The sequence below is a fragment of the Anopheles funestus genome, chromosome 2RL (genome assembly GCF_943734845.2).
Source record: "Anopheles funestus chromosome 2RL, idAnoFuneDA-416_04, whole genome shotgun sequence".
In the NCBI taxonomy this organism is placed as follows: Eukaryota; Metazoa; Arthropoda; class Insecta; order Diptera; family Culicidae; genus Anopheles; species Anopheles funestus.
In genome coordinates, this window is record NC_064598.1 from 65,967,937 (window position 1) to 65,987,168 (window position 19,232).

Consider the following 19,232-nt stretch of genomic DNA (forward strand, 5'->3'; position numbering starts at 1 on the left):
ACGATCCGCGACGCTAAAGGGCGACCTTCGGTAAGCGACTTACGAAAAACAAAAAAAAATACAAAACGCTTCATCGAACCGATCGATCGGCGGCTCGCTAATTACAGGGCAGCGAATGTTTTCCTTCCCGCATCTCACTGTGATTCACGCGATCTCGGTCTTTCTTTGTCCGCCATACGCCCGAGACAGTACGAGATGGGTTTTTGATGAAAAGTGCATCCTACTGACAGGTTTCACACCGAGAGCGTATACCGTACATTCCCGTAAGACACTCGCGGGCTCAGCCCGACCAGTTGCGCGTGGATCGGCAGAGAAACTTCATTCATCAGCACGCAGCCAAAAGGGATGAAGGAAGCATCGAAGATACGATTTATGATCGTGTGAAATCAACCGCCTCCGTCCGTGCTCCCATTAGATGCATATACGAGCTTCTTCCGGGCGCAGGACACGGAGAAGAACGAAATCATCTAGTTTCATCGTTTTCACCGCAAAACTGACCCAGAAGCCAATCGAAAACAAAAAGATGCTAGCGGACCCTTTTCTCTACCAGCCCGCTCGTAATGCTGTGCCGAAAAGGTAAGGTTAGATTTGATCCGTTTATAATTTTCCACATCGATCGATATCGCGAAACACTCCACTCTGATGGGTATCGAAATTATTAAAAAGAAATTAGGCAACCACCGGTTCGCAGTTTGCGCGTCTTGCGAAGTTTGCTGGACGTTGGGTTTCATCTTTATTTTTCTTTCCCACTTACCAGAAGCCAATAATTTCGAGATCGAAGATTACGATCTGAGCTGGGTTTTCGTTTGCTCTAGGTTTTTGTTTTGTGGTTTTTTTGCGGTGCAACCTCCCATTTTCTGGTGTGTTGGTAGATTCGATCGATTTTCTCCTTTTTGGGATGGTTTCGTAGGGTGTACGCTATTTGTCTACTTCAACAATTAAGATTGCTAGATGACCATTCGTAGTTTTCTTTTTTAACATTGGGTTCGTGCAAACTTTTATACTTCATTTTCTTAAGATGGTTCATCTAATGGTACGTTTATATACAACTAAGCTAGAGATAATTATGTTGAAATACGTTTAAATGCGTAGCATAGGAAAATAAACATTATCGAAATGGGTTCCGAAGAAATCAATGTTTATAATTATTTTTCATGTTATTATGCTTCTTTCCTTCGAAATGTAATGGTAGATGACCGTTTTTGAAATTTGTTATATAGAAGGATAATTATCAAATAAATAGATCCCTAACAGTTGTGATATAACTGAATGGGCTTAATAGCACATTCGTTAATTATCTTGTTCTAAATTAATTCAACAATGTTGATGGTTTTCTCTTTTTTATAGCACGAAAAGAAATGATTTTTCCATAAAATCAGCGCATAACATAGTAATCGTTAACCTTTTTTTTGTTTGCATCTTAAGAACGGCTCTATACGACTTATTTTACTACGTATCCGGATAGTCAGTTTTTGCTACGCTGGACGGTCCGGATGGAATTTGATACTCGGTTCTGCCGTGTGGACCGACGCCGTTTATCACAAGCACCGCCGGGGCTGGGCCCCAAATGTTATAATAATAATAGATAATTTTAATGAAGGAGATAAAGATGAATCAATCCCGTTTCTATTGTCTATTTAATTTTGGTATATTCATCAAAACTCCGTTTGTTGTTTTTTTTTTGTATTTTTTCCATGCCCCTGAAACGTATTCTCTCCATTATACAATAATACTGGATATTTAGAACTATTTTTTTAATTGAGGAGCATCTTCAAAGGAACTAACGTGTCCCGAGCACATCGGTCTGAAAATTATTTCGAATCGCAACATTCTTCAGCATGACTTGGACACTTTATGTAATCAACCTACGTAAATACCTATTCAAAATGTATAGAAATAGCATTGTTCGAAAATGATATTGAAGTACAATAAACGCCATTAAGAATGTATCATGAATTTTGAATTAATGTAGATTAGTTTAGAAGTGATTAGATGAGGTACCAAGCGTACTGTACTGCTGGTTCAAACTATCTCTTCAAAATTAAGTTATATACAAACTATATTGTAATTGTACTTACTGTTCTTCTGCAAATGTTTTTTTTTAGTAATTATAAAGCCTTATATTTTCTTCAGTGCCTTATCACATTTTATAACACAATTTAAGCAAACTTTTCTACTTACAAATGAAAATATCAATTACTACATGCTTATAATGGCGAATCACATAGTGAAAAAAATGGATATTGTTTAAATTATAATATAAAGTGTTTATTTTGTTAATCTAATTAAAATCATTATGATTACTTGTCACGAACCGGCCCAAGTCGATGTACCCCCATCGAAAGCAGTAAAGAACCAAATCCAACCGGACACCGGGTGCTGCAAATGATAAGTAATTTATTAGAAAATATCTCAACTTCATGATTGAGTAAGTCAATTAGGGGACAGGTTTTTACACCGTATCACCTTGGTCGTACATACTTAGTTACCGGTGTGAAGCTGATCATTTTCCATCCATAGTAGATAGTTTGCGATTGGGTTGCATTTCGATGACGATGCCATAGTGAAACTTGTTTTGCACGACCATGCAAGAGGAGTGCAACATCTTGGCACATTATTTTTCACACGTTTCTTGATACAGGCAGGTTCAGTTGTTTCGTCAACCAGAAACGAGCAAGTGCGAGGGTAAGACCTTTTGCGGATAATTACTGAATTGAAAGCTCGGACTAACCAGCGCTGGAAGGTCCTTACTCACTGAATTACCCGTGCGCACGAAGGCACGACGTGTTGATGATATTCAATCAGCCACGTACGGGTTGGATGGGGGAACTCGTTTGTCTTTGAGAACGATACTCTTAGCAGCGAGAAAAAGAGGTTATTGCTTCCTTCAGCTACGTTCCATTGTTGTTTTAAAGCTTTTCCTTGGATAAAGTCATTACTCACTCATCAGCTGGAACGCCCGGGGCTTTCGTGTACAAATATTAATATTAAATCAACATTCGATCGGTTGTGCCCGAAACTTCAATCTTCCAATCTGCTTACTATCAGCCGAAGGGAGAAATCGCCATCTTGTAAACCGAACACACCGACATCAAATAATAACCGACAAAAGCCGGTTGGTACGTATCGAAAGCGTATCGAAATGGTGTCACTGGTAACCGCCAGACAAGTGGTAAACATTTTCTTATCAACAGTTTTGTTTCCGAAACATCTCATTCGCTTCGCTCCGTGTGATTTTGCGCTTGGAATGTTTGTCTCGTCCCTTAACCTCTCCGGGGATGGATGGTTCATCCTTTCGCTTCCCGCTGAAAATTGTTGGCAAACAAACGCTTGCGGCCTTTTACGTGCTGTTTTATGGTACTGAGCATAAGGTCTAAAAAAGAAACTATCATAGAAATGTTCGCCCTTGGATACGAAACACCTGGGGAGTGCGTTCATTCCAGTATCTTTTTTTTTCTCCCTTGTGCAAGGTCCTTTCTGTTCCTAGTTTTACTTTATGCATAACAAAAAATCGACACAAGAAAACATTGAAGGACCTTTTCAACGAAGCGCACTGAGAGTCGTTGCCTGTGCTAATAAGACTATGAGACTTATGAAAAAACAATCATAAGATAGACACCCAGACGGCGGTGGCAAGATGAAGCTCGTGATGCTGGTTACGAGCGGGAAAAATAAACCACAGAAATTCTCCATACTTCTACACCGTGAAACCATATGCATAAGGCAGCGAAAGAAAAAAAAAACGAAATAAAATAAAACAAGCAACTTCACCGGACGCCAAGCTGCTGCAAACGACTTCAAAATGTGAATAACGTTCACCACCATCCGGTCGCAGTTGGAAGCTTACGAACCACCGCTGACGAGTTAAACTAATGAAGAAAATGAGTTCTCCCGACCTTTCGAGCGACGCGGAAAGGACACGGACGGCGGACGGATCTTCTCCCAGTCACCCATCCGGGACCATCCAAGAACGGTGGTGAAAGGCGACAAAATGACATCCCAAACGAGCTACGGAACCGAACGACGGTGGACAGGATGAGAAATAAATTGCTTTTTAAGCAACCCACAGCATTGCGTGCGAAGGTCCTTTCACAAATTGTCTTCTGCTCCGATGTGTTAGTGTGTGGGTTTTGTGTGCATTTTTCCTAAATAGTTGTACTCAGAGATATTCCTTCTCATTCGCGAGAGTTCCATTTGCTCTTTCTTTTTAGGAGCGAAATGGAAGCAGAATGATGAAATAAGGGAAAACAGTTTAAATGAGCAGCAACCCTGCTCACCGGTGAGAAGAAATGGAAAACCAGACTCAAAATCCAACAGTGTGAGAAGGGGGTGAGAATGTGTACTCGCTTAACACATCTCACTATAGAGCGCTCGCGTGCTCGATGCCGAACAGTGGGCGGAGTCTAAAGCCAAAACCAGTTTTAAGGGTAGTTTTTTGCTCATTTCTTTTCACACCGTTTCGTATGGTTGTTTCCCCTTCGCTCGCATGTGTGCAGTTATGTTTCGTCGTGTGTTATGCTGTACCACACAAAGGCAACGTTGGCGAAGGTTTGAATGCCTTGGCGATGATGAATGAAATTTAGTTCCAAACTAGTTGTCAGTCCGTTCGTACGCGCCTCGACCACGGTTTTGTGTGCCCACACGTTTGCATTCGATACGATCTTTGCGTGAGGAGAATCGAAGTGTCGGTGTGTGAGTGTAGTTGCATTTCTCTGCTGTTACCAGCACGCTCGAGACGGACCGGAGTCAAGTCGGAAGTCACAGTCTTGGAAAACAGTCGCTCGAATCAGACCATCCATCGGAACGCGAATCGAATGCAGCAAGGTTAAATAATCGTTTGTGAAGGTTGGAACAGTGAACAATGTACTTGTAAAACAACAACCAGCATTGTGTAATTTTAGTAAAGTTCAGTTTAGTGGAACGCCAAACTGGTGCTTTAGTGCATGTGAAAATTTGAAACATATCAGTGCCCACATGATAGCGAAAATATCCTTTTGGTGGAATTGAAGAAACCTATTGCTTTGCCAGCACATTCAGTGACCTTTTGTGGTAGTTGGTTGACAATTAGATCGATACAAAAAAAACTATTGTGAATTGAGCAACGGACACGAGCTCATCGTGAACGAATCTTGGAGGAGAATGCTACTGGAGGCGGCCCACGGCAACAATCACAATCCGCACCATCTGCTACAACAGCCCGTGCCACATCCGCATCACCAACACCACCACCCACACCATCCCCTGCACCCGCAGCATCCTCACTCGCAGGCCGCAGCAATGGTGGCGGCGGTGCAGGCGGCTGCCGCCCTGACGGCGGTAAAAAGTGCAACGAACTTCTCGATTGCGGCCATCATGGCACAAGGAAACGGTAACGCCAACAACGGTAGCAATGCAGTCGGCAACACAACCGCAAGCAGCGACCCAACACCGGCGGCCAACACACGGATCGAGGAAGGCAATTATCGTAAGTTTCCCTGGGCGCATTTTATTATCCTGCACTGTACTGTGCGAAGCGAGCCTTTCGTTTTGTTGTAAAATCAACAGTATTTAGGGAGCTGGATGTTTGTCTCGGACAGGACGATTATATCTCGTTTAGGAGTATTTTTATACCCCGTCGTAAAGACCGAGGGCGAAAAGATGGAAATGAAACCGAACCTCATTGGTACGGGGTAGCCGACGGTATTGCGAATGCGTCGGTTTGCGTCGTTTGAATAAACATTCGGTATCGTTGAATTATTCGTTGCAAGATTCCGAATGTAAAACAGTAATATTTATACAAATAATACACAGAATAAACAATTTGTTGAATCTGCTAATTAAATTCCATGACAATACGACTAAATGCGATAATAATTAAATATAAACAAAATAATTAAATTCCATCTATTTTTGTTAAGCTTCATTTATCAAGCTTCGACATTATTCGTAACGATTTATTACGATAAAAGTAAAGATGAAAAAAAAATTACAAGTGTTTTTTGTCTGTTAAGAAATGTTTCATAATATCAATACGGCCAGGCCGTTCTATCTGAATAAAAAAAGCAAAGTTTCATAAACTTAAATTTAAAAAGAATATCATCATATCGAATGATTGTGAGCAATTAATTGAGTTCTTAAATGGAACCAAACAGTTTGGTTTGGCATAAACACAGAAATGCTTATTTAAATTTCTTAATGAATTTGTGATTTTTATACAAATATTTGCATTTCCATTTCTTCAAAAGACAATTCTTTTTTTCTTCGTCATTGGTTTGACTGCTCTACTATTTGATTATCTAAACAATATCATTTTTTTCATCAATTGAGGAAATACATTTAAAAAAACAATAACCCTACCACAGTTTTTCTGTACAATAAATCATTTTATCGCTGAACTGGAAAAACAGCTATAATAACATTTGTTTGTCAGTTCCGTTACTGAATCACTCAAACAGATGTTTTTTCAAGCTTATATTAAGCTTTTAAACTCCTATTATTTCAAACCAATGTCCTTCACGCGACATAAATCTATTGGTAAATTATGGCAATGTTTATCGATAGTATTCAGCAATAAACGTAAAATAAAATCGAATTCGCAATCGTCCTTCTTTGCGTTAAACAGCTCAGATTACAACCCGATCATAATGTATTCTATTTCAAGCCACCAAACGTCAGGCAACAACGGTCAGCACGTTTACTCGCTGAAGCGATCGTTTCGATCATTTAATCGTTTTTCGATATAGATTAAAATAACATCACAAATCTAATTCTTTCCTTGCGTTAATGCACTCCACACCCAATATAGGACCCCGCTCGCGCACTCCGGAACGTTCGTCGGAGGTAACCGAGGAGGAAATCAACGTCAATGTGGAAGATTGTAGTGATTCGGAAGAAAGCACAGAACAGCCGCGTGAAACACATTCGCGAACGGCTTCCACACCGGCCAGCGTATCCGACGAAGATCGTCTGTCACCCGAGATCGCACAGGTACGCTTTATGGCCATCTGAAGTCGATTGATGAGATGCTGAAGAACTATTTTAACGATCAGAAAACTAATCTTGATGAGGTTTATTCATTTTCTCTGATTCTTGATAGAAAGCACCAAAAATTGTTGGATCATGCAATTCGGAGGATCTGCGACCGGTTCAGTGTCACCTAGAAACGAAAGAGCTGTGGGACAAATTCAACGAGCTCGGCACGGAAATGATTATCACAAAAACTGGAAGGTGAGAGACTATCTTTATATACAATAAATTGTATAACCTTTGCAATCTGGTTCCAGAAATTTACTGGATCTTTAAAGCAGTTTTTGGAAAGTTAAGGTTTTTTTCGTTTGCTTCATCGACTTTTTATTTCCTTCAGACGTATGTTTCCAACAGTTCGCGTCTCGTTTTCCGGTCCAATGCGTCATCAAACTGCTGCCGATCGATACGCCGTACTGCTTGATATCATTCCCCTGGATAACCGTCGCTATCGTTACGCTTACCATCGTTCGGCATGGCTTGTGGCCGGGAAAGCTGATCCACCACCACCCGCCCGACTTTACTCCCACCCGGACACTCCACTTGGGCCGGATGCTCTCCGACGGCAGGTGATTTCCTTCGAGAAGATCAAGCTCACCAACAACGAGATGGATAAGACGGGCCAGATCGTCCTCAACTCCATGCATCGCTATCAGCCACGCATTCATCTGGTGCGGATTGGTCCGAACCAATCCGTTCCTACGAGTCCGGCCGAACTACAGGAGCTTGATCACAAAACGTTCGTCTTTCCGGAGACGATCTTTACGGCTGTTACTGCGTACCAGAACCAGCTAATAACGAAGCTTAAAATCGACTCGAACCCATTCGCCAAGGGTTTCCGCGATTCTTCAAGACTAAATGACTTCGATCGGTAAGTTAATCTTCAAGAAAACAACAAATGGCTTTAGATTTCCCAAGGATTCATTCTGATGTATAACTCCCTTTGTATTCCTCCAAACAGTGATCCCATGGAATCGTTCCTTCTCGAGCAGCATCTGCGTTCTCCGTTGCGTCTGTTCCCGGACCAAGTGATGGCACAGTTGGGAGGCGCCGGAGGCCCACCCTCGATGCAATCCAACGATCCGTCCGTGCTTTTGGAGAAGGCCCGTCAACAGCTACATCTCTGGGGCAATCCATCGGCGGCGTACAGCGAGCTAATGCTCCAACAACTTTATCACCAGCGACCAAACTTTGGTCTTAACTTTGGGCCCCTGTGGCAAAGCCAATGGCCAACACAGCTGCCCCCCGGTTTCCTGCCAAACGTTGCACCACCGCCGGCACACACTCCGGCCATGCAGGGAGTGGCCGCTGCAGCTGCTGTTGCGGCTGCCGCTGCTGCAGCCGCCGCCAACTCCGGCGGTGGATCCAGTTCCTCATCACCTTCTGCCGCACCCCCCTCCGGACCATCGGTTTCACCGGAAGTGCGACCGAAATCATTTGCCCGCTTCACACCCTACCAGATTCCGCAGCATCCTTCATCGCCTGCACCCACCCCGGGACACCCGCACCATTCGCCTGCCACCCGGTCCGGTTCACCCGGATCGTCTCGATCTCCTTCGCACTAAATCTGTTGTGTGATTTTGTGTGTATGTGTGCGTGTGTGTGTGTGTGTGTGTGTGTTTATGGCTTTGATTGGTTCGCTCGAACCAACGGAAGCTGTACGATGGAAGAAAAAAAAACAAACAACTCGTGATAGTGTCCGGAGGAGCGCATCCGCGGAAAGTGTATTAGTATTAGTGTGCACACTAGAGAGGCTTCAGTTGAGTTTAGTGAGTTCGTTTATAGTGGTTGTTTATAGTAATGATTAGTTATAGCAGCATTAACATAACCATCTCGTAGCCAATGTTAATCGTCATTCGCGCGCAGAATCGTTTTTGTTTTTCCTTTTCTACGTTCAGCGACAGCTCACCACGGCAGTTTTATGGGTAGAAAAACATGAAAATAGAAAGCATTGTCCTTACACTGCGTTTGTGGAAGGTGATTGTAGTTGAATGATGTAAATACTGTCATACTTTCTGTACATAGCACTAAGGTGCACGTTAAGCGCTGATCGCGAATCATACATCATATGAAAAATAAAATCATTATTTAAAAATCATAGCCAATAGAAATGTATCTTGGTGTATTAATCTTACATGTGCTTTGAAACTACAGAAAAGAAAGAAAATACTGATTGATATTTAAATTTGAATTTACCCGAATTGTTTTTTTTTTTTGTTCGGTTAGAACGGCCTGGCCGTATCAAGATTTATTTTATTCAGGATAATCAGTCCATGCTACGGGGGGGTGGTCCGGATGGGATTTGAACTCGGTTTTGCCGTGTGGACGGGCGCCGTTAATCACATGCACCACCGGGCCGCCCCGAATTTACCCGATGTATATTCCAAACAAATAATCTGTTTAGCAAATTTTTCTTTACGTTCACTGTCGTATTTAGATTTCCGCATGATTATAAGGATATTATTTGCCTTTATTTGTGATTAAATACATTTCATGTTTGCAGGAATAAAAGAGTCGAATTTTAAACGAATAAAAGAAGTGAATTAATATCTATCTTGGTTTGGTTAAACGACCTGAAAGGTCATGCCACCCATTTCTGGCTTACTACACTTATTTTTACCATACCGGATATTCAGTTATTTCTACGGGGGGAGCGATCCAGACGCGATTTGATACTTAGTCCTGTCGTGTGGAACCGTCGCTGTTTATTGCAAGCACCACCGGGCTGGCCCGATATCCTTAATAAATAATCGTATTTATTGTCCTTTGGCGTTTCTAAAACATCTTAAGTTTAAAAAAAATTGTTTAAAACTGTTATTTTGCTAATAAAAGTCGTTTGAGAGCAATAAAAATATAGCTTGCATACACATATTTATGTTACGGTGATTATGTATTAGTACAAGTACTGATAACAGGTCTTTACACAACAGGAACATATATCATATCCCATCCTTACCATACCCGTGTACTAAGATTTGACTATCCTGCTACGGTTAAATAAAGTCAAGGAAGTCCAGCAATGCCAGCCCAAAACTCTTGAAGTAGTATTGCCACATATGAACAAGACGAACAAATACCGATGAGAGTATAAGTTTTAGATCTCCTCTGTTTGAGCTGAGAGATGTTTTATAATAGAATACTTCTGAAGCAAATAAACATTAAATAATCCTTACCTAAGCATCGTGATGTGTACTAACTAACTTATTGAAAAATCAATCAAAATTTTCAGAAGAATAATATCACATCATAACAAAAGACTGACGATGAACTCAATTCTTGATGTCCTACAGAAATGCAACACTTTGGATTGCATTGAAAATTGTTCTACCTTGATATAAACAACAGAAATTGAAAAAAAGTATCACAAAATCATATACACTTTCACGATGTTCTAAAAGCATTCTTTCGACAATCTGTCACAGTACATAGATAAGACATCTGATGTTCACAGAAATTTTCTTCAAAAATCCAAAAAGCAATTAGCAATATGACTTAAACGTTTTATTACTATTGCGCTCTTCACCTTCCATCGATTGCTTTATCACCCACTGAGCTTCTGAGTAATTTGTTAAACAAACTTTTACGTGTTTTGGGATATGATTTTGTTTACTCGAGCAATTTCATACCTATATACTCATCAGCTACTTTCTTGCTTAAATGATCGACATTACAATTAGACCTTCCTAGCACAACAAGTCAAGGTCCTTTGATGACAAGGTACGGCACGCAAAACGTGTGTGCACCTCTACTGTCTCCTATTCACGGACCGATCGCTTGCTTTCCACCATGGCCAAACCATTTCTTGCCGTGTCCTTGCAATGTCTTCGTAGAACAGCCTTGACGCTAACGGGAACTGCAAGAACGTTATGCCGTGTAGCAATGCCTATTGCTTCTTCTAGTACAAAAAATACTTTCTACGCGAAACAGATAAAACCGAAACCGAGAGAAGACATTAATGAGACTTTAAAAGTCTCCCATTCGAATAACCTGTCCTTCCCTTTGCACGGTACACACACGGAGAAAGACAAGCAAACTCACCATAAAACGCACCCACGGTGGCACGTGGCACAGCCTTGTGTCGGTTCCATCTTCAGGCTCGTGGACATTTTTATGGGACCTACAAGTAGGAAAAAGCAAAGAAGGAAAAACATAACAACACTATCCTTCACCTATTCCACGACAATGCTTTTGAGGATAACATTGGGCGTGAAGCTATCTCATGCTCCGATGTACGAAGTCGGGGGAAATAATTCCGATTCGATGCACCTTTCCTCGGGACGATGCGACCTTCCCTGGGTAGTTGTCGTCCATTTCGTCAGGGTCGCATCGGTAATGTCAGCTTATATCCGCAAATTTCCTGCCGCGGGTTTGACGGGCATCCTTGGCAGCAGGGCAACTGGCAAAAGCCGTACGCGTAGTTATCCGCAATTTGTCTGGTCACGTGTCGATTTCTGGCGACCTCGAGCATCGTCGGGCCCGTCCTTGCCAATTTATCAGGCTCATGATTCGAGCGTGAAGTAGTTTAGTCTCTCCGGCTGTGAGATAATTGGCCGGGCGTTGCCCTTGATGTGAGTCCGCGTGCGTTCGTCCATGCGTTTGGGAGCATCCTTTTTTCGTAGAACGTGTGACACATCGCTGCCCTGTTGTTCCACCTGGAACCTGGACGCTGTAAAGAGGAACGAACATCATCAGCATCGTCACCATCATCCTAATGGTCGTGATCAAGGTAATGGCCATCCGATACGGTGGCTGAATAAAATGGCAGATAAACACTGGTAAGGATATTGTTATGAGGATGCTTTACTTTTCAGACGATGTTTAAAAAATACTTTAAGTTGTGAGAAATAATAAAAAAACGAAAAATATGCAAGAGTAGCAAAAATTATGAAATATAAGACAAATCGAGTCGGTTTTCAAAATAAATAAAGAATTTTAAAATAAAATGAGGCAAATCTGGGGGATTTGTGCCATTTTTTGTTGACGCAAAAAAAGGGTAGAGAAAATGTTATAAATAACAAAACATCATGATTTATAACTTTTCCTAACTAAGTGTTCCAAAAGCGTCACAATTTAGTAGTTTTCCAGTTTTTGATGAATTGATTAAAAAAAAAAAATTATAAATTTTTCAATTATTCAGCATAGTAATTAAATAAAAATTTGAATGATAAATATCAATAACTTTAGATTTCTTAATTTCTCAAACAAAGTTTGTATGTTTCAACTTGGTCTGTTGAACCTGAAAGCTTTGTTTTCGCTATCGCGCTGATTCTCATAAATTTTAGAAGCGTGAGACCACCCATTTTTGCCGGATCCCGCATGTTGCAGTGCTTTTTACCGCAATGGTCAGAAAAGTGTTCTCCCGGAAAAGCGACCAAATTTCCTACCGCTGTTTCATTGCCGTGCAAATGTGTCGTTGAGATGACTTGAGTACGCGTTCGGTACGGTTTCATCGCGAAGAAGACCAACGACAACGAGGATAGGAAATGTTGTACATTGAAACTCATAAGCCCGTTCGCGTTAGGCCACCGTGCAACACCGAAAAACATTCTTCGCGCAGAAGGTGCAAGTGGATGCAGTTTTATGATGACGTGGCCAATACCAACGGTCCACGGCCGTTCACTGCCCTGTCTACGAATGGCAATTGCTTTACTTGTCGTCGCAACTCCAGAAAGGACCGGAGAGAAATTGCGTCGACAATGCGTAAAGGCACCCGGGCCATCCAGATTTCGTCCTAACACGATGGAAAGGATCCAATTTATCTATGAACCGAGAAGTTTTTGTAAGGGTGTTGTCCACAAGCGATATGCCTTCCCGGTTTTGTCGCGTATGTTGAAACGCGTTGAATTTGCTGAAATTGAGATTTTATCGCTACCCGGTCGGTCGTACTAGGACGCAATCTTTGGCGCCTTTGCGAATCGGTAACGTGGAAACGTAGCGTGTCGCGGTTCGGTAAGTGCATTTTAGCACCCGACGAGCAAATTGGATGGTATGAGGTGACAAAAATTGTAGGCAATCGCTATCCACGTACGTAAGGGATAGGACGCTTCGAATGGACGAACGAACGCATCTGTCCGCTGAATGTGCGTTTTTCGTGGTGCCTAAGAATGCCGTCCGTTTTGTCTGTAGTGTGAACACATTGACGCGAACCGACTATCTTCAGCTAGCACTCGTTGACGGCAAATGTTTATGTGCAGGGTAAATGATTGAATCAAAAAGGATGCTGTGTATGGAGGTTTTAGTACATTTGTTTAATTTTTTTATTTGCACTTTGCGTAATTCATTAACATTGATGTGTTTTGCATTTGCACTTTATAAATTAGTTTTGATTTTTTTATTTTTTATTTATATTTTTTTCATCATATGTATAAAATCGGGTTTTTATATCAAGTTTTCGCTTCAGATTTAACGTTTTGACGTAAAAATTGAAAAACAAATGTGTAATATTTTAATCAAAAAGAATAATCTTAAGTATATCCTAGAAATCAATAAACAATTGCTAACAGATAAGCCAACAATTAATCCACATCAAGTACCAACCCCCCAACCACTGCCATGCAAACGTTTTGTATTTTTCTTCCACACAAACAATGAGGCACAGAACAAACACAAACCTCACAGGAATGATCTTTCCCCGATCAGCATCAGCGTACGTCCTAACAAATCCGACAGGGAATGGAAACATAAAATCAACTGTTTTATCAAAAGAAAAAGCCAAAAATCACACCAAAACTCGACGGGACATCGATGCAACCCCTCGGTTTCGGCCTCGAATCACGGGTGTCGTAACAAGCGTGAAATGATACCAAAAGAAGGGACCAGCGCAAGGACATACGGAAACAGCACAAAAACCAGCACCCATCCCTATCGACGATGGGTGAGAAAATTGGAAAAGCTACATATAGGGTATACCACGGGTACGGGGTGAGCTGGTGGAAGATTGAAAGAGCAATTGTGGAATCCCTCGGTGCAGAAAAGATTGCCGTCGTTTGGTTGGGCACAAGGACACGGGGGGTGTACTGTGAACGGGTGCCGCGGAAACAGGAAAAATGAACCCAAGACACACCGAACGGAAAGCGATAAATTATATCAATTTAGCTAATGTCTAACACTTGTTCTGCGAGGATTAAGCGGTAAAGTGGCACTTCGTAATTGAGCTCGATTTCTTTTTGTTCGATCCGGGTATCTGTGTGTTTGTGTGTCGCACCCTTTTACACACGCTCAAGGGGAATGATTGTTTTCCTTCAGTACACACGTCCTCCTATAGAACTCAAAGGCTGAAAGAATAAATGTGTCTCTATGTGTGTGTGTGTATGGATAAGAGTTCGATTTTTCCACGTGCTGTTTTTCAGGACGCGATTCAGCAGAGATGACGTGTGGCTTCTTGGCAAATGGGAAATGTTCTCTCGAGGGAAACCTCTCCCCAAGTCGCGGAATCGATTTTTGCGAGAGTTTTTCCCACCACTCTTCGGTCGCAAATTCGACACACTGTGGCTAGCAAATTTGATGGGAACGATCAACCAAACACCATCGGCCCGGGAGAATCGACAAGTGCCGGAAAGGGAACCGGAATCAATTGATTCGGTGCTGTGCGCGGTACATTTGTCGTCGGCTGGTATGGATTGATTTATCGGCTATCCAACTAGGAAGGACAGGTTGTCTATTGAATCAAGCTGTGTGGTGGCTTGGGAATAATTTGTTGTAATGTAAGTGCAGTTTTTGGGCGTGAGAAACCATCATTGTGAAACTCTTATTCAATTTATGATAACATTTTGTAAATCTTTTCTCTATGAGCATTTTGGAAGAGCTAGCAAACAAATTGAGGGAATGAGGATAGCTTGAACTTCATGATGTAATGCAGTATTAGTCGTGGACCGATATTTATTTCGATAACCATTAGAAATTTTAAAAATAAGTCTTTAAAGCTGAACTATATTTAATATATTTTCAAAATTAATACAATGTATCAAAAATTAAATTCATATTGTAAAGTATTTGCATTAATCCAAACTTTCTTTGCACACTGAAATCATAATACCTGTTACTTCAACAAAAAAAATAACTGAAATCTATTTTTTGTTTTTTTTATATTTTTTACATTCCTATTTTAACCACAAACACTTAATGGTATAAGGGGACTTTTTATGCTTCTGATTTTACTGCTAATAGTAATTTATAAGCTATAAGGAAATTATATAATTAAGTACGGCTGGGCCGTTCTTCACGAATAAACAAAAAGGAACTTATATTAGTGATTCCAAAAAGTTGACTTTTGTTTTGCTACTTATTCGCACTTTGTTTCACTTCTCAAATTAAGTCATGTAAATGAAAAAATAATGTTCAAATTGTTTGTTTTCTCGTACTGAAATATTATTCTCTATTAAATAAAAATTTCATCATTCCAAAAACCAAATCAATTACCACAGTCAAGCCGAAGGCATATCTCTACAAAGCAACAATTTCATTCTCTCCAAACTCGATAGTTAACGACTCGATTTCGCATCACACATCGCACGTCATAATTATCACGAACCACACATTCCAACCTCGCATTCATTGGGCCACCCTCGACGTGCCACCCAAGCCGAAACACCGAAAAAGGCATGTTAACCCCGACAATGGGAACATTTATTAGCCGCCGTACGACAAGCAAACAAACAAACAAATCTGAGGCAGTAACGATCAGCCGACGATCGATGCGCCTATGCTGGAGGTGGGAACGGAACTAGAGCGAAGGAAATGCAATTGGTAAAGGCAAAACCAAAGAATAGAAGAACTTCGTCAAACATGAGAACTAGTGTCACATGGGGTGCGAGAAATATGCGAAAGAGAAGCTCAAGAGGGAAGCGGTTCGTCTAATTGCATATTAAGAACAGGAGAGTAAAAAAAGCACAATAAACTAAGAAACAAGGAGATCCTAAAGGAGAGTGAAAAAAAGTGAAAAAATAGAACCATAACGCAAGTGCAGCACCGAAATACGAAACCAAACGCACCCAAAACATTGTGCCCAGCATTCCCTTCATCGGCATAATTTATGCGTTCCTTTGCTACTGGAGCATAAAGTGCGGCAGTCGGGCAGGTCGGTGGGCGCGTGCATCCACGAGAGCGTGAGGACGTGTGTGGCCGCACTAGAAATGGTTCGTACAACAAACTACGGCATCAAAAATCTTGAACAAAACTCCTGAAAAAAAAATAGGAACGATCCACAGAAGCAGGCAAGAAACACACGAACGTGATAAAAACATACGATCATGTGAGGGCACATTCAAACGGTAATAATGCTTGTAAACAAACAAAAAAAATGTCCATGCAAGCAAAGTGAAAAAAACCTTCCCAAAACGAACGAGAGAAGCTGTTGAAAAACGCGATCTTATTAAAATTTTACACTCCAACGAAACGGAAATATTTATGCGATTGCACGTCGACCTCTGCCTTGGCGCACCGTGTGCCTGCATCCGTTCATCAGTCGGAAGGAAAGTCCACCGTGTGAGATCCGTGGAGAAGCTTAGAAGATGAAAAATGGGAATTTATGCACGTTGAGGTTGGTCGGATATTATTAACATGAAAGGCTGGCTGGTAAGTTGACACACTTCTTGTGACACAGTTTCTATGGGTGCAGCATTGGTTTAAAATTCGCAGGATATTTTTTTCAAACAAAATTAACAATGTGTGATTTAATGTTTAGGATTTTTTTAAATACAAAAAAGTGTTTTGAATGCCTTTTTTGAAGCGAAGATTTTTTTGAAAAACAAGGCGTACATAACAACGGAATTGCTAACATGCAGAGGGAAATGGTAACGATCCTCATCTGGTGTGAAATACGACGCTGTTGAAGACATTCGATAAACGGTTCCGTTGCAGGATGTGTGCACTTTCCTACGAAACTCGGGAATAACTTGGGATATATACATTCCCGGATTTGGGATATACATTTACTTTCACTTCGTGTGTGTCCTTACACCGTCCACAAGGGTAGGCGTTCGTGTAGGCGGTTCGCGATAAGCAGGCCAACTTTCGAACAGAACGGAGAACGGAAGGATCCCCAATGGATAAGATTTATGTGCACCGAGAGCGATGAAGCGCGATGAAGTTTGGTGTTTTTTGGTTTGTCGTTCTTTTGCTTTTTGCTGTTTCTTCTTTTTTTCTAATTTCTTGTTTTTTAATTTTGCATTTTTGATTCCCAAGCTCAAGAAGAGGCGTGAGAGTAGTTTTTCACATTACATACCTACTATTTGCATCATTTACAGTATCCTTGCTGGAAGAAATATGAAACGATCAGGCTGACGTTAAAAGTAGTTTTGCTTCAAATATGGTTTAAAGTAAAAAAATATGTATATTAATGTTTATGTCATAGCCAATTGACAAGGAATATTCCCTTATATGTATAACAAACATATTGTTAAAATAGTATTTAATTAAAACAAAATTCTCTTCATCCATAATGCAAATTCCAAGAAGATTCCTGTAGATAGAGATTAATTTGCCCATCTCGTAAAAGTGCTCATATTGAAGCGCTGATGTAAATGATGACTTATTGAAGGAATTGGCTCCTCACCAATCATCGTTTACACTCGTTTAAGCCCTCTCGGTGACGCGAATGGGCTTTGTGCTCAGTTCATCACCTTCATTTAAGGATTTTCTACGGATACCCATACCCATCAACTACAACCTTCCGCTCATGAAGCGCCTTCTGAAGACGCTCTTTGACCCCGAAAGTGACCCCCGGGGGTACCCGCGAACAGGTTGGTACAGCTCAAGTGGAACAAATTCCTGTAAATTGGACCCATTTTTCAGCTTCATTCCTGGAACAACCAGAACGAACCACACCAAATTCGTCCATCCATCGATCGATCGAGCGAGACGATCCATCAGCCGACGGTGCACGAATCGCGTAGTGACCAGTTACGTCCTTTACGTTGTGTGTGCGTTTGTGAAAAAACATAAAAGTATCTTTTGAAAAAAAGCAACCATACAAAACCGAAACAAACGCGCTCGTCCAAACAAACAAACACGTCAAACGGAAACAAATTGAAAACAAACAATCGAACAAACCGAGTAATTTATTAACGCACATTTATTTCACCCATTTGTTTCGTCCTGTTACGATACATCAGGGGGAGGGAGAGAGAAAAACTCTTATCTTCCTCGATGGTGTACGCGTGCGGGGAAAAAAAACGCTGTGGAGTGTACTTGCTGCACACCGGTTCAGAGAAGACCTGCAGTCTGACAGATTGATAAACGTCACTCAGCTCCGTTGAAACAAGGAACACTTCTTGCACATGTAAGGTGCTTGATTCGGATCAATCGTTTCGAAGTTCATTACTTCACCCAGCTTGACGAACGGCTGGATCAGCAGGGTCGACCGAAGGTTCTCGAAATTGAATTTTATCAAACCCGCACCAAAATCATCTCCGACGCGGGTAATAGTGACGGATCGCTGAAGATTCGTTGGACACCCGAAACAAATCGGCAGGGGTCCAAGAAGTATCGGTGTAGCCTGCTAGCCAAAGGTCTCTCGTCCGTCTGTCGCGTACCCGTTGAAAGGTTCGAGTTTATTTTTTCATCTTTATAAAGCTCGAACGCTTCGAATGGAACTGTTTAGAACCCTGTCTTACACGCAGGCGAAATCCACTTGGGTGAGAATGGTTGCGATGAGGAATGAGTTGGTAATGAGATGAGCTCTTTAGATGAGCTGGCCAGAGTCTTGCCATTACATCGACGAACCACATGTTAGGCAATCGAAGCGCATTTAAATTGTTGCCTGTTGCCGTGTTGTATAATTTTGGAACCCTCCGTGTAACAGTCACACGTTAGGTATTTATTGCACACGCACATGTACAACTGCATTGTACGTCTATGAAACAACTCCATGTCTCGGACACTTCCATCCAGCGCGATGAAATATCGTCACGGCGGGTGGTTTTTTTTACGATGGTCAAGTTTCCCGCTTATTGTCCCACCGAAGCACGAAGTCCATCTCGAAAGTGTTGCAGACATTCCTCTGGAAGCGAGAATGCTCACGGGCTTTTGGAGCAAAAGAAGAAACCGTTTGAAAACAACGAACCGAACAAATATTTTGGCCATTTCTGACCACTGGTGGACGCATTTGACCGGTGGGTGGATGGAATTTGAATTTTTCGAAATATTTTACCTATTTCTTCATCACATCAGCCTCGTCTAAAGGACGCCAGTATGCTATCGTATGGCTCGTATATGATGAAGCAATTCAGGGG

The 19,232-nt window shown here is 41.5% G+C and overlaps 1 protein-coding gene across 1 annotated transcript; it reads left to right on the forward strand.

Moving 5' to 3' along the window:
• Positions 1-2,091: 2,091 nt before the first annotated feature.
• On the forward strand, positions 2,092-9,117 carry LOC125765568 (T-box protein H15-like). The gene is made up of 5 exons (XM_049430862.1): positions 2,092-5,464; positions 6,785-6,966; positions 7,076-7,206; positions 7,343-7,873; positions 7,964-9,117. The coding sequence occupies exons 1-5, from the start codon at positions 5,140-5,142 to the stop codon at positions 8,565-8,567; spliced, it is 1,773 nt and encodes a 590-aa protein (XP_049286819.1). The 5' UTR covers positions 2,092-5,139; the 3' UTR covers positions 8,568-9,117.
• The last annotated feature ends 10,115 nt before the right edge of the window (positions 9,118-19,232 follow it).

Coding starts and splice junctions, on each gene's coding strand:
- LOC125765568 (XM_049430862.1), top strand. CDS start 5,140: ATGCTACTGGAGGCGGCCCACGGCAACAATCACAATCCGCACCATCTG. Junction 5,465..6,784: donor GATCGAGGAAGGCAATTATC/GTAAGTTTCCCT, acceptor CACCCAATATAG/GACCCCGCTCGCGCACTCCG. Junction 6,967..7,075: donor TGTCACCCGAGATCGCACAG/GTACGCTTTATG, acceptor GATTCTTGATAG/AAAGCACCAAAAATTGTTGG.